Raw genomic sequence first — 27,436 nt, 5'->3', positions numbered from 1 at the left:
TCCCTTCCAACTCTCAAAGAGTTGATGTCACTCTTTCTCCTTCCCTTCCCCCTCTCTAAAAATAAATAAATAATTTTTTTAAAGAAAAAAAAAAAAAAGAGTGAGGATAGGTGGGTGGGAAACCTGGGTTCCAGGCCCAGCATCATTGGGACAACACAAAATCGTGGCCTGAGGCACAGACTCACCTTCTCAGGAGTGCAACTTCCTCCTCTCCAAAGCAGGGACTAAAATATGTACCCACCACTTCCCAAGGCTGCTTTGCTGCAAGAATGTACTGAAATCACATGAGGAGTTGTTTTGTAAACTCGGAAGCCTTATAAAAACCTGCTATGAGATGAACGTGCACCGACATTGTTGCTGACATGAACTGGCCTGAGATGGGGCTGCGGGACCTCTAGTGACACAGAGGGAGACAGCCGTCCGCCCCTCTAATCCCAACCCCCCCAGTGGAATCATCACTGGATCTTAAGGTCCAGGAACTGTGTTCTCAAACAACAGCAAGAGATAACAAGCACTGATTTCAATAAAAGGCTTGAAAACTGCAGGAAGGCACCGACAGTCACCACTGGAACTGCCATCCTAATCAAATCTCCGAGGGGTGGCTGAGGCTGCTTTAGGGGAGCTTTCATTGCTAGACCTTCTGATCAAGTGAGACATGGGTGGAAATTCTACCTGAAAAGCACTCAGAAATGAACTGACAGGAACAACATTTAGGTGTTTTACCTCTTTTTAATAAACAGGCAAAAAATTAAGAAAACAAACCTGATACCTTAAAATCTGATGTTCAGAACACTTCCCAGACTGCTTTTCAGGTTTTTTTCCCTCCTTGTTTCACATCATCAACAACCCCCCCTCACCCTGGTATCTGCTATGGGCCCTGCCAAGGAGAGGCATCTATGGACAATGGCGCTTTAAAGAGAGGAGCAAAATAACGAAAGATCTTCAAATTTAACTATGGCAACAGCTGCCTCTCTCTTAAAATAAAAGATGCCTAATTATTGGTATTCATATGGTCAGACTGTCCCCTGGAAGGCACAGATCCACTCTTCTCAGTGCATGACAGAAATCCTTTTACGTCATCTGACATCCTGTATGGTGTCGTTTCGGACCTGCACACAGGTCTCTGTCAGGGGCACAAAACTCACACAATTACACACTCGAGTCTACAAGGGAAAAATTTAAAGAGGAAAAGAAAGATGACAAAATGTTTAGGATACCTCAATAAATCACTTATTTTTTAAATTATAGTAGAGGGAAGCCAGTGAATTGACAAATGGTATGCTACGACAATAATAGAAACTATGAATATTCATTACACAATAGTCATAATAAAAGGAAGAAAAACCAGAGTGCAGATGGGGTGAAATTCCAAAAGCTTTTAAAAGGAAAAAAAAAGAAGAAGAAGAAGAAAGAAGGAAAGAAAACACACACAGCCTCAGGCAATGCTACTTAGGTAAAGGTTCCTGGCTGGAAACTTTGATCTAAGATAAGCTGGGCCAGTAAAGAAGGAACTTCTTACATAAAAGTAAATAAATACACACTATAAACTGGCCTGAGTGACTGGAGGACTTTCAGTAAAAACAGCCAAAGTAACCTTCGCTAGACTTTTGGGTTCAGAACACTGCCTCTCCCAAATCACCGATAAGGTCGGTGGGCACTGCCCCGCCCTCCCACACCCATACTCCCCACTTAGAGAAAGGACAACCTTCGATAAAAATCCAAGGCATCAACAAGTAATCTCTAGTGTTTCATTTCTTATGTATCTTGGGAACGAGGAGGAAAAAACAAAGAGAGAAACAGAATTAACCCCAAATCACAAGCTCCTGGCTCCCAGCTTGTTTTTCCCCTTATTACAAGCTAGAGACTTCTGGAAAAGGTCACCACACCGCACCCTTGGTTTTTCTACAAGAACATTTCAAGGTGAGGACAAAAAACCCATAGGATCTACCGGAGCAAAAACACCACCACACAAATGAACAGTCACTTCATGTTTTTTTTTAAATGTACACAGATTATTCTAAATTGTTTCCAAACTAACTACAGGGGCGAGAGACGGGGCACTGAATTATTGACAGTGAACAACATCTGGCCTGTACTTCTTAATTAGAGAAGAAAGAATCCTGAAGGCAAATGCGAGAGGATCCTTAGAACTGGAGCGAGCACCTACTCTGGGCAGGAAAATCAGTGTGTGTGCAGCTCTGTCATTTTGTTTCCCAATCAGTCCCACAGCCAAGGACTGCCTAACACACACTTAGCGCTAATTTGCAATTTAAAAGTCACACCGTTCAACAATGAATGTAACTCAGTACCATTTAAATGCATGGAACGTCCATTCCTTTTACCCAGCAGGTCCCTCCCAGTTGCCACTTGAGCTGCGTGCAAGGGTCTAAGTCACCCCCAGTGCCACCACATCACCTAGTCCTGTGCCACTTGCTTAACTTCTCCAAACCTCAGCTTCCGCATCTGCAAAAGTAGCAATAATAAAGCCAATGTTATTGGGGAGATTAAATAATCCTGTGTATAAAGAAAAAAAACTGGAGGATAAAGGGGGTCAGATATACGTTGATAGAAAATTAGACTTTTGGTGGTGAGCACACAGTGTGATACACGGAGGAAGCATTATAGAAGTTTACGCTTGAAATTTACATAATGTTATTAACCAATGTTACCCCAATAAAATTAATTTGAAAAAAAGAAATATCATTTTAGGATTTGTTTGGGTTTGGTTTTGCTTTTGTTTTTGTCTCATCATCAGTAAAAAAAGAGGGAAAAAGAAATAATGTCTTGTCTGGATCATGGAAATAAACTCACCAAAAAGACCCCAAACATGTTGTCTGCTTATTCTCCTACGTGCTGTGATGGCGGGAGGGGGAGCAGTGCAGGAGGAAGCCTAAGTTTGGACTCCACAGCTTCAGCTGCCCCATCTTTAATGTGAGCAGGTTCCTAAAATGAGATCACCAGTGCCCCATGACAAAGCTAAACAGGCACCATGGGACCCCAGTATGCTCCCCACAGATGTGAGGGTTCCTGTGGACAGAAGGATGACACAAATGTCACTGGTAGATGCAGATCCTGTGAGGGGCACAGTCAAGCCTTGTGAAGGAGAGTGCCTGCTGTGTGCCAACTGGTCAGAGGATTGACAAGCATTATCCAATTAACCTTCACAAGAAGTTTGCCAGGCAGAGATTACAGGGGTTGTTTGGACAGATAAGGAAAAGGAGGCACCCGAAGCTTGCCGCGGTGGAGGAGGGATCCCAAAACTCACCGCCCTCCAGTAGAGGGAGCTCGAGGTGGAAAGCCCTGGAGAGCAGGCAGCTTCACAACCAAAGAGAGCTAGTGCCAACCACTCAAAAACAAAGAAATCTCCAAGAAAAATACCCAGCCCTCAATTACTGATTCCTTAACCACAGGAATCAATAATTCCTGTGACTCACCCCCAAATCGGTGATGCTCACTGATCCCCAAAATGGTGGTAAATGTCCCACCAAAAGTTCGTAAACATTTGCAGGTTTCTAACTGGACAAAAATCGTATGTGCTAATTGCAACATTTTGCAGGGCATACTTGTGGCTTTCATTACACATTTAAATATAGACTCTTGCCCTGGCTGATATAGCTCAGTGGATTGAGCACGGGCCTGCGAACCAGAGGATTGTGGTTCGATTCCCAGTCAGGGCACATGCCAGGGTTGCAGGCCAGTTCCCAGCAGGGGACGCAGGAGAGGCAACCACACATTGATATTTCTCCCCCTCTCTCCTTTCCTTCCCCTCTAAAGATAAATAAATTAAATTAAAAATATATATATACAGACTCTCGAGTGCAAAGGAACATCAAGAAGATATTGAATAAAGAAGCATATATCTCTTTTTTGAAATAAGTAAATTAAAAATTCCTCAACACAGCCTTCAAATAATTAAACTTAATCAGCAATTCTCTTACACAGGATGCTTTAAAAATTCACCAATAAAACTTACAATAAAATGCACCTGAGGCCCCTTTGGTTATTAAATACCTAGAAGTTGAAATAATCCACATTTTATATTCACTGCAATTGCTTATAGAGGAAAAAATACTCACCAGAGATCTAAAGAAAATAACAGCTTTAATTTAGAAAGTTACAAGCATCAAGAGAAAAAAATAACTGATTAAAACAGGAAAAGAAGAGAGAAAAATAGCACTTGCAGATGATACGTTATACACCTAGAAAACCCAGCGGAAAACCTCTGAAAAAATACTGAAACCCTGAGAGTTTAGTAAATTAGCAATACGCAAAATAAATATGTAAAATCCCTGGGAGCAGAAACAACAAAAATTAAGAACGAGTCTCATTCTTAATTAACATTTTTAAAAAGATGCCTCAAAATAACATGAGTGACAAATGAAAAAGGCGAGTCAGAAAGATTGAGAAAACTACAATACTCCATAAAAAGGACTTGAACAACAGCAAGATACACATGTTCATGCATTAAAAAAAAACACTATAAACTAAAAAGAATATTCTTTTAAAGGTATTGAAAGAAACCTTTTACTAAACATAAAAAATTTTATTTTTATGAATTCCTAATTTTTCCATATCATTGTATATTTTATCTTTTCATTCATACCAGGGGTTATTTTATATCTTGTTAAAATATAGTACTGTATTAGAATAACAAATGAATATCAAAATTCTCAAATGTAATCTGTTTTGAGGGTATATTTTAATCAAATTTCCAATTGTCTTAAATACTTGAGTGTGTGTTAACTGAGTTATTAGAAATAGGTTTAATAAGACTGAGCAGTAGACACAGCGAAAGAGAAGTGGCTAGCTTCACTTGTGTCCCTTCTTCCACTCTCCAGGTGAATGTGATCTGCAGTAAAGTAACAGTAACAACACCTACTCTAACTGTGAGCAGCACATCACCCGGGCCACCGGCCTCAGAGGTGAAACGCCCAAACAGAAGTAGAAACCAGTCAGAGGTTCTCACATGTAAGTTAAATGCTCCCCAAACAGACAGCAGGAAGGGCTGGCAAATACATTCATTTTCAAAGTAAATATTAACTTAATGAGCTTGGTGACCGGAAAACTGATTCTGCTCTCTCGAGATTTTCACTTTCCTCCTCCTTGTCATCAAAAAGAAAAAGAAAAAACACTAAGTGGGCCCTAATTCTCCTATGTCTGAGCCCAACGGGTACCAGGAGAGGATCTAAAAATAACTCCTTATGTCCTCAGATCTTCCCAACTCGAAGTAAACCAAACCACACACACACACACACACACACACACACACACAACTAATTCCTGAAATGCAGTGGGGAACCCAGGATGCTCAGGTCTTTTTTCAGGGGTCATAATTCTGCTAACTGCAGAACAGGAGCCAGTCACGACAAAGCATCAGCATCTCCCACCTCTTATTCTGCTCTCCTCCTTCCCTGGCCTGCTCCAGTCACTTAGGACAGAGTTACGTCTGTCACAGCAGCAGGATGGCACGAGCAGCCAAAAGGTCATAAACTGACTGGGCCCTCTGCCAGGGCTGTGAATGGGCTCTGGGTGAAGGAAGCACAGTGGCCTGTGGCTACACACAGTCCCTATCGAGACCACGCCGTTTCAGGTGGGGAAAGGAAAGAACACTTTCCAATGACACTGGAAGCGTCAGGAAAAGGAGAAGGAAATTAAAAATGGGTCTGTTTTCCTTAGCACTCACCAGTAAAAAGGAATACAAAGCAACCACGGCCTCTCTTCATGCCCACCTGAAATCCTTTTTCTTACAAAGATGTAAATATTTAAAAGCTCAGCCTGTTTCTTCTATCCTCTTAACCTTCACAAAGGTTTCGGGTGTCACGATAGGAAATAAAAATGAAGTTAGAATCACTTCACATGCACAAGCTAATAGTCAGGAGTTGAAGAGAAAGAATAAATATATTACCTCATGTATTCTGCTCAATAGTAACTATTTGCCTTGCTGAAGTGAGGCAATTTACACTCATTGAAAGATCCTCTGAGCCTGTTTTCTGAACACACCAGTTAAAACACACACCAGTATCGCTCTCACCATGTCTCCCAGCAGGCTGGTGATTCATGGTACCTCATCCTTCCGGTAACCTTCCATACACTTCGTTGTCTGCTGAACCCTAATGTCTCGCCGGAAATATGTATTAAACTATTACTACTAGAAGGAGGAAGCTTGTATCTTCAACAATTCCACCCCATCCCCACCCAGATACAGATAAAACCAGCAATACGAGCCATGTAAAGAGTAATTTTAAAAAGAGACCTGCTTGATCTCACACCAACCAACCATATTCTCTGTGGCAATTTATTTAATCTCCCTGGACCTCAGTTTCCCCTTGGCAAAATGGGTGGAACTTGGCTCAAAAATGACATAGGAATCTACTATAGGAATCTTTTCTGTTCACTTGCCCTTACCTCTAATTGGGAAACCATTCATTCATTAGAATGACTACCAAACATCAGCTGCATCTGTGCATGAACTTTAGGTGCATCCCCATCTACGTGCCGACGGTTACTCATATGGTCCGTGTGCCGTCCCTCTGCGGTGCGGCCCAGTAAAAATCTAAGCACACGCTGGAATCAGACAGACTGGGTTGGAATCACAGATTAAACCACTTTCTAGCCAAGGGGCGTTGAGCAAGTCACAACTTGAATGAAGTTCAATTTCCATATTACCCTTCTGCATTTCCTTTTTTCAGATGTTTCCCCCACGCAGAAAACGCCCATGTCTTACAAAGCTAAGATTTTACTTCTCCATGCACAATGGTATTCTCACTCAGCACTGTCATTTTTAGTTAACGCTTTTTACTATTCTGTAAATTTTCTGCAATGCGTATTACTTTTTTTAGTGGCAAATATTAAAATTATTTAGTGAAAAATATGTTAACTGTGATAAAAAGGAATCATTCAGAACCTGATAAAAGCCCAGGCTGACTTAAATATGCCTACATTGCCTGAAAAAAAAGTTTTTCAAATTGAGGGAAATGCATATACACAAAACAATATAAGGAGGGAAATGGAGGGAATGCTGTAGACACTAACAGTATCTGAAATCGCTGTCATCCAATTATGGTCATTCATGTGTGTTTTAAGATTTTCATCTTCTTTCTATTAACTGTAATTAATGTAAAGATGACCAGAATACCTTGAAAAGTACATATTTATTTACATTTTCCTTTTATGACTACAGCGCCTTTTTCTTGCACATATAACACATCATGTATACAAAATAATGCAAACCTCTTGAGGGATATTCTGAGTTCAATTAAGGGATATGGGGACAGACCATATGTTACCAAGCATTTTGCACACCTGAACCCCAATATCTAATGAGTCAAGGATGCTCATTTATAAAATTAAGTAGTCTGCCTTTTGAGGGAAGAGAAGCAAGCACTGCAGAAACTCTTCATCATATTCACCTAAGACGATATAAAGAAGCTATATAACCGATTGAAAATAAATGAGCACATACAACACAAAAGAACTTGTAATTCATGCCTTGCATGACTATTACTAACCCATAATTTTATCCCATCAATTTTATGTCTTCCTTATCTATAATTTCTTAATTAATAAAATTTTCATTAAAATTTTTAAAATAACATAAGTTATCCTTATTCATTTTTATCTGTTATGGAATAACTTCTACTTAGCCCTTCTTTGTTTATAATTTATCACTGTCTTAGTTTTTCTTTTGGCTAATACATGTGGAAAATTAATATGATATCAAGCAATATACAACTATAGATCTGGGGCTCTATTTTCGGAACCAAAATCAGGATGCGTGATCTGAAATCAAGAGCTGTTCAAAAAAATTCAGGCTGCGTGTGACTATACCAATATCCATCTTCAACCCCTCCCTAACAGTTCAGTAATAGATGTTTTATAAGAGTGGTTACCAATCTTTTTATCATCAAAATACACTTGTGTGCTGTGACACACTCAAAAACTAACCCTGGTAACTGAAGCAGCAGTGTCTTCCAGGTGTGGTTTGGGGGAAGGGGGTACAGAAGCCACACCGATATCTCAGGGAGCTTTTAGAAAACTTTCCTCCAAGCCCAACACTGTTTAACAACACCGTGGAACTCCTTCCTTTTTGAAAATTCTTTAAAGCAGAAGAAATAATGCTCTAAGGTAACTGAGCTATAATCATAGCCCAGCCTTAAGGCGAAGAACAGACTAGAACATATTCCAGTTTGTTGCCACCAAGACATATGTCACGGGTGATAACTTCCTGCTTGGCACATTCCTACAGCCAAACTCTGAAAAGGGCCAAATTCGCGATACTCTAACTGCAACTTAGCCCCTTATTTCCCCACAGAAATACATCAAAGCAGCATGGAGAGACTGACGTCAATCTGCTGTACAGTATTTTAAGGAAATTACTTGCATACTTCAACAGGTCAGCTGATCAGAACACTGTGTTTGAGATCAGCTAGACTAGAATGGGAATTCCCTGAAGGTAAAGGTATCTTCTCGAATCGCACTTTATAGACCTCTCACATGAGGGCACCCACAGGCTCTGAGAACACAAGTAAGAACATGAAATTTCATGAAATGGTGACTCTAGAACTCCCCAGGTTCTCTGTCCAATTTCAAGTCTCTTTCAATACTTCCAAGTCAGATCTGCCAGGCTGGAAAAACGTGTATCAGTGAAAAGTCAAATAAGTGCTTTAACTGACACAATGTTGGCTGAGTGCACAGTTACATGTTGAAACAATTTTTTGTACTTCACTTTAACTGGTCATAAGAGCTTTAAAAATCTTTTTTCCACACATTCCTTACCCATGCATTTAAGATTTAATATCATGGAATTTAGAATTTAATGAGTAGCTATTCAAAAAAACATACACATAAAAACCATTAATCTCATTTTTTTTGAAGAAGCATATAGCCCTGGCTGGTATAGCTCAGTGGATTGAGCAGGGGCCTATGAAGCAAAGGGTCACTGGTTTGCTTCCCAGTCAGGGCACATGCCTGGGTTGTGGGCCAGGTTCCCTGGTGGGGGACACATGAGAGGCAACCACACATTGATGTTTCTCTCCCACTCTTTCTCCTTCCCGTCCCCTCTCTCTAAAAGTAAATAAATAAAACACTTTTTAAAAAAAGAAGTACATAATATTGTATTACGAGACACTATAGTAAAAAGTACTGCCATATATATTTTTTAATTTTTAATAAAATCCCCAGGCTCATATGTTAAAACAAAAGAAAAAGGAAAGGGGAGGGGAGGGAAAGAGGAGGACAAGGAAGGGCAGGGAAGGGAGGGGAGGGGAGGAGAAGGGGGAGCAGAGCTTCAGACCACATCTGAAGCACCACCCAACCACCTCCGCAAGCAACACACTCAAGGGGCCGACTCAGTGGTTATCGGAGCTCTGCTGAAGAAAGTCCTGCTCCGTGCAATGGGCCCTGCACAGCTGGGCCTCCACAGTGGTCGCAGCCCAGGAGATGTAGCCACTCTACCTAATATATAGAAACAAGCATAGGGAGGCGGCCACAATGAGACAAAGAAACATGTCACAAATGAAAGAACAGAACAGAACTCCACACACACACACACAAAAACCTAAACGAAATAGAGACAAGCAATCTGCCAGACTAAAAACTAACTAAAATGAAGAACAATTCATAGGGAATCAACAGTAGAGTAGATGAAGCTGAGAATCAAATCAACGATCTGGAATATAAGGAAGCAAACAATGCCCAATCGAAACAGCAAGAAGAAAAAAGAATCCCCAAAATGTGGATAGGGTAAGGATTCTCTGCGACAACTTTAAGTATAACAACATTTGCATCATGGGGGTGCCAAAAGGAGATGAGACAGCAAGAAATTGAAAACATTTGAAAAAAATAATGACAGAAAATGTCTCTTGCCTGGTGAAAGACATTCAGGTCCAGGAAGCACAGAGAGTCCCAAACAAGAGGAGCCCAAAGAGGCCCACACCAATTCAGATCATTAAAACACCAAAGGTTAAAGACAAAGAGAGAATCTTAAAAGCAGAAAGAAAAAAAAAACCGTTAACTATCTACAAGAGAGCTCCCATAAGACTGCCAGCTAATTTCTCAACAGAAACTTTGCAAGCTAAAAGGGAATGACAAGAAATATTCAAAGATATGAAAAGCAAGGACCTACAACCAAGATCACTCACACAGCAAAGCTATCATTTAAAACTGGAGGAAAGATAAAGAGCTTTCCAGACAAGAAAAAGCTGAATAAGTTCATCATCTCCAAGCCAACCAGTATTACACGAAATGTTTAGGAGAGAAAGAAAAGAAGGAGGAGGAGGAGAAGAGAAGGAAGAGGAGGGAGAGGAGGAATAGGTAGGGGGAGGAAGAAGAAAAAGAAAAAGAATGAAAAATATGAATAATAAAATGGCAATAAATACATATCTAGCAACAATTGACTCTACAAACAAAATAAACAAGCAAACCAATTCATAGACAATGTTTTGATGGTTGCCAAATGGGAGGGTGGGTTGAGAGGTTGGGTATAAATGCTGAAGGGATTAAGAAGTATAAATTGGTAATTACAGAATAGTCACAGGGAAGAAAAGTACAGCATAAGGAATATAGTTAACAATATGGTGATAACCATGTATGGTATCAGATGGGTACAACACGTATCAGGATGATCACTTACTTATATAATGTCCAGTCATTGGGATGTACCCCTGAAACTAATATAATATTGTATGTCAGCTGCACTTGAAAAATAAAAAATTATTTAAAAGGAAAAAAAAAAAACCTGACTTCCGACTTAGCTGATTTCAATCACCATTACAGCTGCCAGTATAAAAGCCATCTCAAATACAACCAAGCAATTTAAGGATTTGGAGATTATAAATTAGTGGCTCAAATTTCAGTCAGAAGGAAAATGGGTATTAATGTACTCCCTATAGCTAGGCCCATTTTGTACTTGAAGAAAAGTGTTGAGTACCTAGGCTGTTTGGAGACTCCCTACACCAAAAGTCAGCTTCCTAGAAGGGATTTAAACAAGCAAATCAAAGCGCTGCCCAAAAGAGAACACCAACCACCCTTACAGGACAGACTCCCTACAGGCTAATGGCCAGTCCCCAGATGCATAATGCTCACGAAGAGAAAATAGGCACTTCTCATGCTTCCAACTTCTGTAACATCCTGTCTATTGGGAATTAAGAATATACAAGTGACTAATTCTCCTCTAAATGTGTACATTTTGCATTTTGTGACATGAACTTACTCTCTGAGTCTTTACACTTCCCAGACATTGTAGCCACAGTCTGGGACAAGACATAATTATGGTAATTATGCTACCATAATTAGGGAGATGGTAAATGTGATCGAACTAAAGGAAAAAGTGGAGCACAGAAAGTTTCAAGCACCCGAAAATTTCACCTAAATTTCCAATGAGAGATCTAGAGAGGAAGTAAAGTTCTTTTTTAGTCATCCGAAATGTTGAACTTGAAACATAATGACTTACTGGCATAATCAGAACAGTCTGTAAATTTCTAGACATCTTGCATGAATGGGTTCATATCTTCCAGGGTTGGCAGACACCGACCATGATGAAAACAAAACAGGATATAAAGTTACATAAAATCTGTCTCTAAAGGGTGACATTGCATCTGTGCCCAAGCCCCACACTGAAAGATGATAGGAGCTGGTCGACCTATAAATGTCATGGGATTAAATTCTTCGAGACTGGCTAGATCGAGAGTCAAGTTCAGTGCACAAATAGAGCCTCACATAAAACAAACATTGATAAATACTGGATGTAGAAATCTCTGAATTGAAGGGAAGTATCATGATGAGAAAGACGTTTGGGAAGGTGGGCATGGAACAGTGACATTTGGGACAGTGAGATCAATTAAGAGTCCTGAACTCAGGTCGTGGCAGCTGGAATGCCAATGATGACATTCAAATAAGAGATGACTATTTGATGAGGTAAAAGGCAGGCAAAAGATAGAGCATGAAAAGCCTTGAAAGCCAAGCTAGGAGTCTGGACTTGAACCTCCAGCTGATGGGAAGATGGGTTTCTATTTCAGATCTATCATTCACTTGGAATGAGAAGCAAGCTCCAGGCAGGGCAGCCAGTTAGACCACTGCAAGTCCAGGCAGGACAGGATGAGGCTGAGTGTGCGCCTCGGCGGTGGGAACAGAGATGGCAGGAGCAGACAAGAGCCAATTCCTGGACTTAGGGCTTGGAGGGAAATTTAGGATGGTGTCAATTTTTGCCTTGGAAATTCATGTGGCTGTTAATGCTAATAACTGAATTAGGACAGAGAACAGGTGCAGGTTTAGGGAACATAAGAATGAGTAACATTGTGTAAGTGCTGAGATCAGGATGCAGAGGCAATAACCTCCATGGGGCAGCTGGAGTTGAGTCAGCCACGCTGATGTGAGTATAACCCATAGGGTAGCCAAAAGCAAGCGACAGACAAACCATTCGAGGAAAGCTCGAAAAAACAACCCCAGAGAACACAGGGTTTCCGTTGTGATGAAAGAGATGGGGGAGACTTAAACATGCTCGGAGCCTATGGTGAAATACCTACGTACAAAGGAAGAGACAGAAAACGTAGATAAGAGAGACTCCATTACACAAGTTTCTGACATGGAAAGGAATCAAGAGAAGAGGAGGAACTAGCCTAGAACAGGAGACCATCCTCTGAGATGGGGGTGGGGTGAGGAGTTAGATGGGAGCACACAAAGGTAGCTGTGTGGGCACGGCGCGGATGCCTAGTAGTACTCAGTGTTGTAAGAACTTGCAGAGTGTTATGAGTTGAACCGTGCCTACCAAAAATTCCTATGCTGAAGTCAACCCCCAGGGCCTCCAAACGTGATCTTATTTAGAAACAGAGTCATTGCAGATGTAACTAGTTAAATGAAGATGAGGTCACCCTGAAGTAAAGTGGGCCCCTAATTCATTGACTGATAGCCTTATAGAAAGGGGAAATTTGGATACGCAAACGTTCACTGAGGGAAGACCATGTGAAGATATACGGGAAGGAGATGGCCGTCTACAAGCTAAGGAAGGAGGCTGGTTCGGGATAGATCCTTCTCTCACAGCCCTCAGAGGACACCAACCCTGCCCACACTTTGACTTTGGACTTCTGGTCTGCAGAACTGTGAGACAACACATTTGTGCTGTTTAAGTCACCCAGTTTGCAGTAATTCTCTGTGGCAACTCCAGCAAACAAATATGGAGGGAAAGTGATCCACTTAAAGGAAGGAGGGATGGAGGAGGGATGCTGGAGGTCTCAGGGCAGTGGAAAGGTTTCAGCAGGAAACCGGCCAGCCATACAGTGTAAGTCATGCATAGTTGCCTCAGGATCCAGCTAAGGCTGGTAACGATAAATTTATTTATAGAGTGATTTCTTCAAGCAGCTCTTGGCAGCCACTGGGTGAAAAAGGAAAAGATGCCAGGTCAAAATCAAGAGCTGGCAGAGTAGATTACAAGGAAAGGAAAGTACAAAGGGGCAAGGCCATTGAGGATACTCACAAGAAAGTGCTGTACCATGAGTGAACAAAGGAGGGGCTGGGTTGTGAGCTGGAAGAAAAGGACAGGGCAGGCAACAGAGGGGTGAAGTGGAAACTGGAGGCCAATGAAGAAGAAGAAACAGAGGGAGTTCAGCAGGAGTGAGAGAACTAGAAATGCAAGACTGTAACTGGGGGGTGTTAGTTTAGAGGAGGAAGTCAGGGAAACTGAAGCTAGTCTGTTGCATGCCATGTATGTACATCATGCACAGAGACACTGAGGCCTCCAATGACGACGATGGTTAGGGTGAGAAAAGACTGCGACAGCTCCCACCAACCTCGGCATATGGAAAAGAATGGCCGAGAATGTCCCCAAATCATATCTGTACCGAAGCCCTGGACTCTAGATCTCATTAAAAAATCACCACATTTATCATTGCAGGTATTCTAGTTACGTCTTTCTACAAAATAACAACAGGGAACATGGACTAGAAGCTGAAATCAATGAACACTGTCCCCATACAGGAGGTCTGTCTAGAAGGTATTTAGCCATGTACTATGAAAAATAGAGACATTTATTGAAGAAGGTAAGAGGTGAAAGAAACGTTGTACATAGGACAATGATGCCTCAGTCCGCTTCAAAGTAGACACCTTGGGACCTCACACAGTTCTCCCAATATTTTTCTGAATCTTATCAATAGCCTGAAATCTCTTCCCTTTCAAAGGCGATTTTAACTTTGAGAAAAGCCAGAAGTTCAGGGCACCAAATCTGGGCTGTAGGGAGCTGAGTCACCTGGGTGATTTGATGTTTCACCAAAAAACTCTGCATGGGACGTAATGCATGAGCCAACATATTGTTGTGATGAAGCTGCCAATTACCAGTTGCCCACAGCTGTGGCCTTCTGAATCACCTGAATAGTTTCTACAGAGGAATATTCAAGTTTAATGCAAAAGCTAGTGCAGATTCATTGCTCAAGTTCTCTCAGTCATTTTCAGTGAGACGGCCACACAGTACACATGCTCACTCAATGCGTCTAATGCACCCCCTGACTAGTACAGTGAAGTCATGATTGTTCACACATATGCATTCCAGTCCACTTTCCTTGGCTGCCAGGTTATGTTGATATCATGCAAATCGTTCTTGTTATATTAACAATGGCTGGACTTTTTTCCAGACATAAGTCATTACATCTCACAAAATGATTAGACTGAGCAGATAGGAAGCAAGTTACCCGATAAGAAGGTACCTGAAGAAGTTACAGATCAGATGTAAAAATGAGATATTTTAATATACAAAAATAAGATATATTTTAATATACAAAAATGAGATATTTTAATATACAAAAGATAAAGTAGCTGGATAATGCCAAAATGTGTTGGCAGCTCCTGACACTTTGCAAACACGAAATAAGTGAGCACAGTGAATAATTAAACTCATAAATGACCACCCATTTTTTTTCGAACATATAAGGACTTAACTTTCTGAATCATATACCATAAACAAATAAAACTCTTTGCATTTCAAAGGTTTATTTCAATCACTAAAAGTTTTGTATTTCTCCCCCAAAAAGCCAAGCAGAGTCAACACTTTGTTCTGACTCAGCTAAAATAACAGAAGCCTGAAGCAGAGCTAAAACTAAACAATTTAACCTCTTAATTTATGCACAGAACCACTCATGAATTGCTGTGGCTTTAGACTTTTCCAAGTCTTTCTATACACATATATTTACACTCAATTGTAAATTGGAGCTTTTTGCTTCCAAAGTTCAAATGGTCTTAATGTGCTGATTTTACACTGGGGCAGATTAACTGTATTTCTGACCTTTTACATTTTAGATATCATTACCATTTTAAAACAAATGAAATAAAAAAATAAGATTCAAAAATTCACCAGAAGTCATAGTGTAGCCATTGTCCACTCTTCCTGGGAAGAAAGGGCCACCAAGGGGACACACCAGGGCCATTTGCTGGGGGACCAAAGGTGAGAAAAAAATTTGGAAAGTTCTGCAATAGTGTCACAGATAGGAAGTTGACACTTACTAGAAGCTCTCATCACAATGTCACCAGAAACACTGTGTCCCCTTTAAGCAGTGACACAAAATAGCAATCTGCTTGCCTCCTGCAATCTGGCTGAGGCATCTGTCTCCCCAACAACTATTTACTTAGCCCCTTCATTTCAGCCGTGTGCTGGGTCAAACCCCAGGGCTCCAAACAGCAGAAAGTTCTGTGGGGAAAAACGATAAAATGGCAAACGAAAACCAATAAAACTTATTTGAAATATCCTTAGGATGAGTTTGTCCACCTCAAATGTGCAGATTAAACCCACAGGACATAAAATGCTCCATATTTTAATCAGGACCCAGATACACAATGAATTAAAGGCAAAATGATCATTCTTAGAATGTCCTCTCTCCAAATACAGTGACTTCAGCAAAACTCCCTACTCTAACAGAACTGCTATCAGTGTGACAGTCCGAGATCCACAGTACTTAACTTCCAGAGCACCTCATTTTCTCTCTGCAAGCATTAGCACGCAGTTCCTGAATGTAATTCCAGGCTGGTTATGAAAATTAACAGTCATGGCATTTCAGCCTATTTAAGAACAAGTAAATGAATGTACTTTTCAAACAGGTCCATATTTTTTTTCTTCTCCTCAAGGTCAAACATGTTCACACACCCTAGAAAAATCCTCTACGTAAATCAACCAGTAGCAACTAAACTCAGTTCCGGGCACCCTGGAGGAGCCCACTCCTCGAGACCAGGAGCCCTCCCACTCATGAAGACGAAGAAGGGGGGCAGCTGGCTCACCTCTCTGCCTATCTAAGGAGCTGACCCAGGCCTGGGTTTTAAGACTCAAGTCCTAATTGAATTCCAACACACAGTGGAGGTCCCCCAACTTTGAGAGGAAGACCACAAAACAAGTTCAAAAAACTTCTATCACTATACTCCAAAGATGATCTTCAAAGAAGTCACGACTTCCCATTTGTATAACCACATTATTCTCTTTTCTGATCTTGGTAAAACTATAATTCTATGTCGATTGTGACATAGGATTCTACCATACACCTAAGCATAGAAAGCAACTCAAAGACCACAGTCTTACCTGATTGATTTTACAGATAAGAATGGAACCCTGGGTAAATTAAATGGCTTGCCCCAAAAGGTAGGAACCAGCAAATGAGAAATTTCTTTGTTTGACATTCAGCTCAACACTCTTCTTATTGGCAACAGATATTTACTCTTATTCCACAGTTGCTGAATGTTAGCCACACCCAGAACACCTGAGGGATTACAGCGCTGAACGCAGCCATCCTCTGAAGGAACCCGAAACACGGCAGGTTTTACACAATATTCTCACAGTTTTCATTAATGTGCAAATCACCAAAAAAAGCCTTCTATGAAATTGTAGAGGAATATTTGAAAACAACTCTCCTCAGAGCCCCTTTTCTTAATTTTGAACTAAATCCTTCACCCTACTGCCAGCCCTTCCAACTGGAGAAGGTGGGTGGCATGGTGAGAGCATCGGTGTGGACAAGGACAATGATAAAACCGAATCAGAGACATTTACTTCGCGCCAGTCACCATTCTGGAACCTTTGTAAACTGAGCTTATTTAATCCTCACAACAATTTTGTAACAGGAAAGAGTCTGTCAACTGCTCGAGAGGGTGGCTGGGTTAGGGTCTGTTTATACACAGGGATGCCGTTACTGCCACTGTCTCCCAGGCTCCAACCCCGGGCCTTCTCCTGATTCACTGGAAACCACCTGGCTCCTCTGAACCTCCACTTCTTCACCTGTGAGATGATGAAGGGGGCCCCAGGACCTCCAAAGTCTCTTCCAGAGACCTACTGATTTGGGGTATTTATCTAACCTCTTGTGGTACAGAGGAAGGAAAACACTTTGCAAAAGCTATGGATAAGTTTCCCTCCAATTACAAAATCCAGAGGTTTCGGGGTAATGGACAGTGGGTGGGTAGTTATGGGTTTGATATCCCCATCGTTAACGTTCATCTAGGCTCCAGCCTCAGGTTATTTTGAAAGTCACGTGTCACAGCCACAGGACAAAATAACATGCAATCATGAACAACGGCACTTAAATGAGACAAGAGCTTTTTTACACTCCTACTGATGATTAGGAGTCATCTGTAAAAACACAGGAAAATGACATGTTTGTCACAGGTTAGAAGGAAAAAAGCAGGATATAATACATGGACTGTGGGGGTTTTTTGCTTGTTTTTTTAACATGAACAAAGAAGCAACAACTTTCAACAGTGGTTGTAACTGAGTAATAGGATTTGGGACAATTCTTTCTCCTTTTCCTTATATTTCTCTGTTATGTGATCTTAAATTACCTCCATAATTAGAGGAGAGACTTTTCCTTATGGAGAAAGGAAAGGTGCCAATATTCTCACACTGGTTTCCTCTGAGAAAAGAGAAAATGCTCTCCTAACAACATCTCCGTTAACACTGTTGAAATTCCTGAAATACAGGTTTAGGGGAAACCTCATTATTACCTGCTACAGATGGACAAGAAAAGATCCCTCTGTCGCTTCAGGTCTGGAGTAACTAAGTTTCAGAGGATGTTTCGGGAACGCTGGCAGGGGAAGCTGGTCTGCAGCCCAGGGGCACAGTTCCGTGGAGCTGGGCCCCAAAAAAGAACAGGTGCAGCCGACAGAGCAGCAGACCGTGGGAGCCAAATGACGCTGGCCCCATCCAGAAATCCCAGTCTGAGCGGGTTCTCCCTGGACGGTCCTGCCCTGCACCGCAGCCAGCCACCTGGCCAAGGGGACTTTCCATGAGCACAAATGTCCTTTCCTCTCTGAAGCACTACGACAAAGGTAGCATATTCCATGGATTCCACAGCTGTTAAATAATCACAGAAAACTACTCCACGCTTTCATTAGGCCTCAGGATAAGCACACCGTGAAGATACATCTGTGTTCATACATAAACACACATTAAGTATGTGTACACGTGTGGCCCAGTTTATGACACAGATCAATTACTGTGGCTTTGGACGGCGACAGTGAACCACCACTCTACAGCACTCTTGAGAGCATTTTGTAAACACATTACTTCTCTGGTGACTCCCACTGATACAGAAAAAACTCAGGAAAGAGTACAATTGAAAAATCACATTCACAATGCTATTAATTACCCCTGCCTGACTTGAACAGGGTTTGCTTTTTTTTTTTTTTTGCTACTTTGTAGCAGGTAGATAAAGGCAGATCTGATATACAAAGAATAGGAAAACTAGAACAGGAAAAGTCAGCTCCTCCTCTGGGAGACGGTCTGTGGCGTCAACACCGCATCACACCCTGGTTCAGAGGAGGTCTGGGAGGAGCCCAGGTGCCCGGCTCCCGCCTGCTCCGGACCCGTCCAGAGCAGGCGCACGGCCCTGGGCTGCGCAGCACTGCCAGCATCTAGAAGGCAACGCCACCAAGGCCTGCAGTGTCCTTTGTGTGTCTGCTAATTTAAAAAGACATATTTCTGTCCGTTCACTTGACTGAGTATTTAAAATCAGAAAATAATATGATGTAACTAAAGAGACATCGTCCCTTGTTGGGGTTTTTTAAGGCATTTAGTCTTCTGTTCCTAAGTGCGAAGTTGGCACCTATTGACTTGACCTGACAGTAATTAAATACATCTAACATTAGATAAAGAAACTTAACCTACCTCATCAAAGGTGGTGTCGTCTTTCTTCAAAGCTGCAAAATAAAAAGGGAAAGGAAACAGTTATTGTGAAACATCTCAAAGAGGCCAAGTATCTAAGTTCTAGAAAACAGAAAGAATACCAAAGCAGTATGCTGTTTTCATTTCAAAAGTAAAACTGTACCCCAACCTGAATAATAATGTTACGATACAAAGATGAAAACTGCAAATGAGAGAGAGAATTACCTGGCATGCATCTTTGTGAAACACTCTCATAAGTATGTAAATGACACTGTCCTCCCAAATAGGGAAAAATAGTATGCATATCTCTCCCCTATCTTCTTTAGTAGGAAAATGTTTAAATGGAAGTATGAAAGAATCAAAATTAATATTAAAGAACTTTCCCTTGAACTTCTGGTTTTTGAACATATATCATTATGCATGGTATGTGGTCCTCCCAAACCGACAGTATGACCCCCGCTCCACACAATGCCCTGAACGAAATTTTCATACTGAGAGAAGTTTAAATATGGTGTAAAGCATGTACAATAAGCACTGCAGAAACATAACTTGAACATTTTAACATGAGAAATTTTATAACAGAGTATCAACACAGGAAGCAACACATTTGTAGTATCTTATAGGAACTAGTGAATACTTGAAATTTATTTTAAATATACATGACTTGTATATTTTCAGAAATGGAAAAGAGAAAGAGAAGTATTTCATGAATAGCTGGCAAACGCCTAGTTCCTTAAATCCCACAATTACTTAGAATGTTTCCCACTAAAGTAATAATGCACAAAGTAGCTAAGTTAGCTGAAACCACTCATTGGAGACATGTTTCAAATTTATGGAATTGTGCATAGGTGTTTACTGGTCTACACACTGGTTAGTTCCATTCCACTCAGAAGTACCTGGGTAGCTCTTACTGAGAAAGCCACATTCTGACAAAAGCAAATGGAAAGCAAATTACTTTGGCAATTAAGCTCTGAGACAAGTCATGGGCCTAAACTGAAGTATCATATCAAAGTTTATATTATATAGTCTAGCAATCTTAAAGAGGTCATTTTTTCCTGTTTCGTGCTATAAATTTGTCTTTTTTTAAACCTCAATAAGTATGTGGTTGTGGAGGTGTGTCTAGGGGATGTGGGCAGGTTGAGGGACACAGAATGTTTCTGAAAGTTTAATTCTTAGTCACCTCCTTTTGCCTAAGAAACTGATCCGTAATAGATTTCTCTACTTCCTTTATTTGAGAACAATTTATTCTTAGTGGAAAATTAAAAGATAACCTTTTCTTACATCCAATTACATATTTTATTATGTATTTAATTAAACTTACAATAAATCTAAAATAACCTATTCCATCGATAGAAATGACAGAAATACAGGGTGGGACAAACATAGGTTTACAGCTGTGAGTACATGAAACAGAGTTTATTCTCATATTATTTTTATTAATTATTGTATTCTTTTCCATACAAACAACTGTGAACCTACTTTTGCCTCACCCAGTATATAAGATCCTAGATATTCTTGATGGTTGTTGGTGTTAGTTCTTAATCATTAAATGTCAACTCAGAATGTAAAACTCCTCATGTGGAAGGCTTTCCTTTTTTTTAAAGATTTTATTTATTTATCTTTAGAGGGGAAGAGAAGGAGAGAAATATCAATGTATGGTTGCCTCTTGGGAGTCCCCCACTGGGAACTGGCCTGCAACCCAGGCATGTTTCCTGACTGGGAATCAAACCACGGTCCTTCGGTTCACAGGCCCACGCTCAATCCACTGAGCTACACCAGCCAGGGCTGGAAGGCTTTCTTTAAGCACCAGTCAACACTGTTACTAGACTATACCCCTCACTCAAAGCAAGGCATGTCCTTTAATTAACATACTTGACTAGTGATTCCACTACAAAATATTAATGACCTATGTAACTATAGACAAACAGGTCCATCTTAAAAAAAACATTTTTCTGGACTAAGAAATGATTAGATCATTGACTCCAAATATGAAGTCAATTATTATATAGCCTCATACCTACCATATTTAACAAAGATTAATGAAAAACATGATGTGGCTACCATACAAGAGACAAACAGCAGCAAGCTTATAATTCACAATACAAACTCCTAAATATATTTACTCTGGACATGATAAAAGTTCTGGAAATGTAGCCATGGTTTTTTCTTAAGCAAAGTAAGCAATAAAAGCCACAGCTGATACTATCCCTTAGAGAATTGCAAATATGGAATGAAGACCCTCAAGTTGAGAGATGAAGAAAGTAGAAAGCTAGAATGGCTTCAACACGCAGAGTGGGCTGTTGTCTTCTTGCCCCTTAAGTCCTGCCAATTCCTCCAACATCCTAGATAAAGAAGTGGGGTTTGTAAGTAGGAAGAAAAGGAGGAGACAGAAGAGGGGACTGCAGGTATATTTTCTAAGATGTAAGTGCAGAAGCCAAATTCTCTCCCAGGGGCACTAAACTTTTCCGAAGCCCTGGATATTGCAGGTGGGAATGTTTTAAGACCCACAGCTTCATTGAAACCCTCCCTTGCTAGACTGACACCTTACACAGTTTCTTCTAAATACTGAATCCTTGCCCTGAACAGTTCATAGTAACAACAAAGGCCAAGGAAAGGTGTCATTTCAAAATATTTATCAGGTCACTGATGACCTCAACAAGCACACAACATCTCGTTTTTTATTACAGTCCATGACTGTCATTAATCCTTCACGTAAACGTAAGCCCGAAATTGTCTTCGAGGTTGTCATGGAATAATAAGCACATTACATGCTTCTGGGTTAACAGAGGGGCGTGTATTAAACCGTTTAAGGTAATCAGATATTCTAATCCGTCCTCTGCTCAGACACTGCTAGCTCTAGAGCGCTTTCCATGATCTCACCAAGACTAAAGTGGTGGCCCTTCTACGTTCTTCAGCAGCAAATCACACTTATCTTCAAGGTAGCGTTTTCCACTCCATACATATTGCCAAACTCATGCAATGGCCTGTCTTATCTCAGAGTCCTGAGGACAAGACCAGTAACAAAGGTCACAGAATCTAAAAGCTAGAGTAGTACCTAGAACATAGGAGGTACTCAAGAACTATTTGTTGAATTAAATGAGTTACACGAGTATACCTCAGTGGCAAAAAGACAACACCTTACATTTCAAGGCACTTGAAAGTTTTGACATATGAAAACTATGTACTATTCTCTCCTATGAAGGGATCCTAGATGTGAATTCCATTTCATAATTTTCAAATTAAAACCTTTTGAAATGACATTGGGAGAGGTACCACAGTTAAATTTTATCTGACACTTCAACCTTACCGTCCCCTTCTCTGACAAGATGGACGTATCCAATGACAACTGGGCTCTAGAATTACGCACTTACGACACACAGTAACAAAACTGAAAATTCATTTGACTCTTTAAAAATTAAAAATTCATTTAACCACAGACTCTTCCTTCTACTCGGTTCTCACAAAAACTCTTCTAAAGAAATGGTACACGTGGGTTTCATCTCATATATCACAAAGTATAAACTACCGATCTCTCAGAAAAAAATCCAAATAAGGGTGAAGAAATGCATTCAGAGGAAGAAATGTCCGTTGGACCTTAATCTTACACCAGATATTACAGAAAACTTTTTTCCTCCTAGGCTGATATTCAAAAATATAAAGGGAAGAAAAGAGGAAATAGATTTTAATATAAATGTGTTGAACAATTAGTTAGCATATTTCCTTTTGTCTTTGTTTATTAAATTTGTCTTTGTTTTGTCTTTGGTAACAAATTTCAGGACAACTGTGGTGATTTCTAAACAGGTCCACACGCTGACACTATGGATTTAGCAGAAAACCATAAATACTACTGAACTCAGTGGATGACTTTGAAATTCAATTACCCCCATATTGTAAAAGAACCATAGCTGTTTTAGAGTCACTCCCAGGCAGATGTCATAAATTAAGAGTGTGATGCCTTGAAAGCCAATGTGTTTTATTAGACCTTTATAATAGAGTTATCTCAGATTAGCTGTATTTGAGGTGGGCAGTGACCAAGTTGGCAGGATCTTTCATTTTAGGAATAATTTACACATTAGGACTTCCACTTTTATATAGTCAGAATTATTCATAAGCATTTATTAGATATCACATACTTTCAAAAATTGCCTTTAATTTCTTATGGCTGGACAATAATACCATACATTTTTTCATACTTGTGTAACAAGCCACACTTTTGAATCACACTAAAAAGGCGAAATTAAGTGGCTATGTTTACTTCAAAAGCCATCACATATTAGTTAAAGGGAATGAATACATCGTAATGGTAGATTATTCAATAGGAGCAAGCACTTATTCTTGAATCTCCTCGTGAATTGTCAATGAAGAAAGGAGGAAGATATGGGATAAACAAAAAAACTGGACAGAATAATAAGCCTCCAGCAATGATTTCCACCATGTGACAGATATTACATGAGATATTTTATGTATTTTATCTGATTTAATCTTCGAGACAACCTTAAAAATGTTTACAACTGAGACCTCTGAGGTTTACAGAAATTCTGCTAGTTGCCCCAGGTGCACAGCAAGCAGAGAAAAATGGGTTCAACTCCAGACCAGCCCAACTCTAAAACCTATTCTATCTCCAGCCTGGCTCTGCTGTAAAGTCGGTGGCCACTTCCCTTACTTACTTTGCTTTCCACTTAGAAGATAACTATGTCAGTATGATGGAATGTGCAATCACTAATAGTGATATTAACATATTATGAACATCTACTGAGTCTTTATTACATACCGCATAGGACCTCTCATGTATTATTTCACTAAATGCCAATAACAAAATTCATGTGCACATAAAAAAAAATACGTGAAGCTCAGAAGTTGAGAGACCTGTCCAAGGTCACTCTGTTCCGAGTGGAAACACCAGAAATCCTGAGTCTGGTGCACAACACCCTTCATCTATGCACTTACATAATCCCATTGTAAACCTCAATTCGACAGCCTCCAGGACCTTCAAAACCCTTAAATAATCAGATTGATTTCACCGACTTTTTATTCTGCATATAAAACATCAACAAAATACATAGATAACAAAGACTCATTTTTCTGTAATGCTACTTCTAATAAATGCCTCGAGCTTAATAGTCGACCATAATCACTTTAAATCCCTTTATCTCCTTTTACAGTATTCCACAATGAGAGCTACTGTTCAGAATCAAGATCTTCATCAATACAATCATCAGTTATGCTTACTGTACTGTGCTGTTTCTGAAAGGAAGTAAAATATAATAGATCTTGGAAGATATTTTAACAAGAGTCAGAATCAAAATGAGTTTCACATCATAAATCTCAGGAACCTAGAAAGTCCGATTGCTATAATACCCCACTTGACAGCACTGTAGTTAACCCAAATTTTACTGAGTGTTTATCAAATTCTTGCAATTATTTAAACATAAGGATTTTTTATATTAATATTCTTGGTTTCTTACTGAGATTCAAGTGCAATGAATTATTTAACACAAAACTGGAAGAGCTCCAACAGAGTCATTAGCATTAGTAAATATACAGTAAATGTGTTTTAGAACAGGGCTTAATGGACTCCAGAACCGCCTCTGTGATGGTTTGGGGGGGTGTGGTGGGGGGGCTGAAACATCCTCCTGAATAATAAACACCGACTCAACACCTTTCTCTTCCATTCCTCTGGTTTAAAACTTCATTTGCATGTGCAGACTCTTCATGTTCATCCCTCACCTGTAAAAAAAATGACTAAATACTGGTTTCATACCTTAACTTGACAGTCATCTTGGGTAAGATTTTGTAACCTAATACCAAAGTTTAAGTTAAAAAACAAAGATAACAAGACGTTGGCCCATGTTTTTTTTTTTTTTACTTGAAGAAAGTTTGCATATTTTCCAATGCACTTAGGTAATGGTTTTTAAATAAATGGACAGAAGGATTACTACAATACTCACACACACTCCAGGGTTTTATTTTAAAGAAGTAAGCACCTTTTGCTTAATTTCCATTAACACCCTCATTAACGATGATGACAGGTTAAATAAATGAAACAAAACCTAGAAGGCTTCTTAGGGGTTCTAAGAGGTTATTTTTAGTGCCAGCACGATTTTCTGGCTGAAAGCAGTTACCTGTGTATATGAAAGTTATGTTAGAGGTGGTAGCCACTGTCTTAGTGTTTAAAATGGTTTTCGAAGGCCAGCCCTAGAAACCCAGCAAACCCGTTCCGTGGGATCCTGTTGTCACCCCGCTACATAACCTGTCACCTGGATCTATTCTTAAATGTCCTAAACATTTCTCAGTCGGTTTTTATTTGTTAGTCAGTTGTTTGGTTGGTTGAAAGACAATAGCCCCGGAGCTCTAAATGGAAGTTTGAGAGACATTCCTAAATGTTCCGACAAGTTCACAGCGCGCATTTCTCTGCAGCAAATGGAAAAATTCAGAGACCTGGGGACTGAACACCCAAATCTCGCTTTCGAGGACCTGAAGTACCGAACAAAAGGTCCCAAGGTATCTGCCCCACTTCTCTTTAGATTAGCTGTGTTAAACAATACCAAGCACAACTGAACGTTTCGCCAATTTCCAAAGCTAAATTATTGACTAAACACCCAATACCAAAGGCTACATGAGGGGGGAAAAAAAACAATTGGCCCACGTGGCCGGAGAGTCCAGTGTACGTCTGGGGTTGGGGTGTCACTTCGCCTGTCCCCCGCCCGCGCGAAAGCCTCAGCACAGTGGCGAGGACAGAAAACCCAAATTGTAGGCTTAAAATCATCCACAAATGAAACCCCACATCCTGAAAGAAAGGGGTGTCTCTCCTTTCCGTCATCAGCCCCCCGCCCGGGTCCCGAGTACTGTTCCCTCCACCATACGCGTGCAGCTCAGCGCACCCCACGGGAGCCCCGGGAGCCCCGAGTGGCCGCTGCATTGCTGGTGCCAGAAGCGCGGGGCTGAACGAGCAGGCGCGGGGTTAGGTGCCCTGGGCAGCGCGCCACTCACCAATGCGACTGAAACTCTCCGACAAAGTTCTCCGCAACTTCTTCATCTTGCCGATCTTCTCGGCTGGCTGCGGTTCAATGAGATCGCACATCTGGGCGACACTGGGCACAGCAACTTCCCCAAACTGGTCCAGAGCAGAGCGCAGACAACGGGAGAGCGCGGCGGGGAAGGCGGCGGCTCCTCCTCCTACTCCTCCTCCGGCTGGGAGGCGACGCTCGGGGCTCGGGAGGCGAGCAGCGAGCTGCAGGCTCGGCTCAGGCCTGTGCCACCTCCGGGCAGGCAGGGGCGTCCTACGTGCTGCCCGGGGCGGCCACGACCTCTGCGGCCGTGGTGGCTGCGCACAGCACCGCCGCCGCCCGGCTCATTTTCCCTCCTTTGTAACCCGGAGCGGCGGAGCGGCGCAGCCGGCAGTGGGGGCGGCGCAGCCAGAGGCGAAGAGGGGGTGGGAGGGGGACAAGGTCTCCGCGGGCGCGGGGCTGGGACCCGCAGCATGCCCAGCCCCTTTGGGCGCTCAGGTGAATGAGCCGCTGCGTAGAACTGCTGCCCCGCCCCCACGGCTCCAGCCACCGCCTCCCCCACACCCCACCCCGCCCCACGCTCCCTTCGGGCGACAGCGGAGGGCGCGGGACCCAGACTTGATCCGGACTCCCGACTCTGAGCCCGATCTTTGCGGCCTCCCTGCTGGGCTGGTGTCCCCGCAGCGCCCCCTCCAGGCGGCTCACTGCCCTCCTCCGGGGCCTGCAGCCCCGCCCTCACTGGAGGATCCGACCCCGGCCCTCGGAGGGCCGAGAACCCAGAGGGCTAGGAGGCGGCCGAGGCTGGGGACTGCGTCCCGGGCTGTGGAGAGGCCACTGAAAGGAAAGGGACTGAGCGTAGATCGTTTTGTCTGAGCAGTTTGCTCCCTGCCACGAGTGCACGAGTGCGTGTGAAAAGAGCACAGACTTTGGGGGAAAAGGAGGTGGCCACCACTGCTGCCTCCCACCCGGGGAAGTGGGAAGGCCTCGAGGACACTCTCGGGCTTTACGGTGTCTTTTTTTTTTTTTTTCCTTGATTTTTGCCAAGCGAGCTGGGAAGTGGAAGATGCAAAGGGAAAGGTGGGATTTTTAGAGCCAAGAGCAAAAGCGGAAGCTTCAACTGTAACTCCGCAAGGCAGGGCTAGGACTGTGTCCCTCATCCCCTGTCACATTCAGCCACGGACATTGGAATGTGGATGTGAGTGATTTCTGATATGAATACTTAGTTCTACAGTAAGGAGCAAACAGAAGGCCTTAGTCTATTTCCCATGCTCAGAATATGTTTCTAAACTCGAAGACTTGGAGGCCAGAAAGATTC

The 27,436-nt window shown here is 41.6% G+C and overlaps 1 protein-coding gene across 3 annotated transcripts in view; it reads right to left on the bottom strand.

The window, feature by feature from the left end:
• CDK14 (cyclin dependent kinase 14) overlaps positions 1-26,457 on the bottom strand; it is a 562,452-nt gene extending 535,995 nt beyond the window's left edge. The window contains exons 1-2 of one of the 3 annotated variants that reach the window (XM_053655083.1): positions 26,105-26,457; positions 19,118-19,149 (exon numbers count right to left, since the gene is read on the bottom strand). In XM_053655083.1, coding sequence (XP_053511058.1) covers positions 19,118-19,149; positions 26,105-26,195 — 123 coding nt within the window. In that variant the 5' untranslated portion in view covers positions 26,196-26,457. Of the gene's footprint in view, positions 1-17,955; positions 17,977-19,117; positions 19,150-26,104 lie in introns of those variants that run through there. The other 2 variants (XM_053655082.1, XM_053655085.1) reach the window with 2 other exon arrangements.
• Positions 26,458-27,436: the final 979 nt, after the last annotated feature.

The sequence above is a fragment of the Artibeus jamaicensis genome, unplaced genomic scaffold, assembly GCF_021234435.1.
Source record: "Artibeus jamaicensis isolate MK-2021 breed Jamaican fruit bat unplaced genomic scaffold, CSHL_Jam_final contig_923, whole genome shotgun sequence".
Lineage (NCBI taxonomy): Eukaryota > Metazoa > Chordata > Mammalia > Chiroptera > Phyllostomidae > Artibeus > Artibeus jamaicensis.
This window is presented reverse-complemented; position numbering and strand designations above follow the sequence as displayed.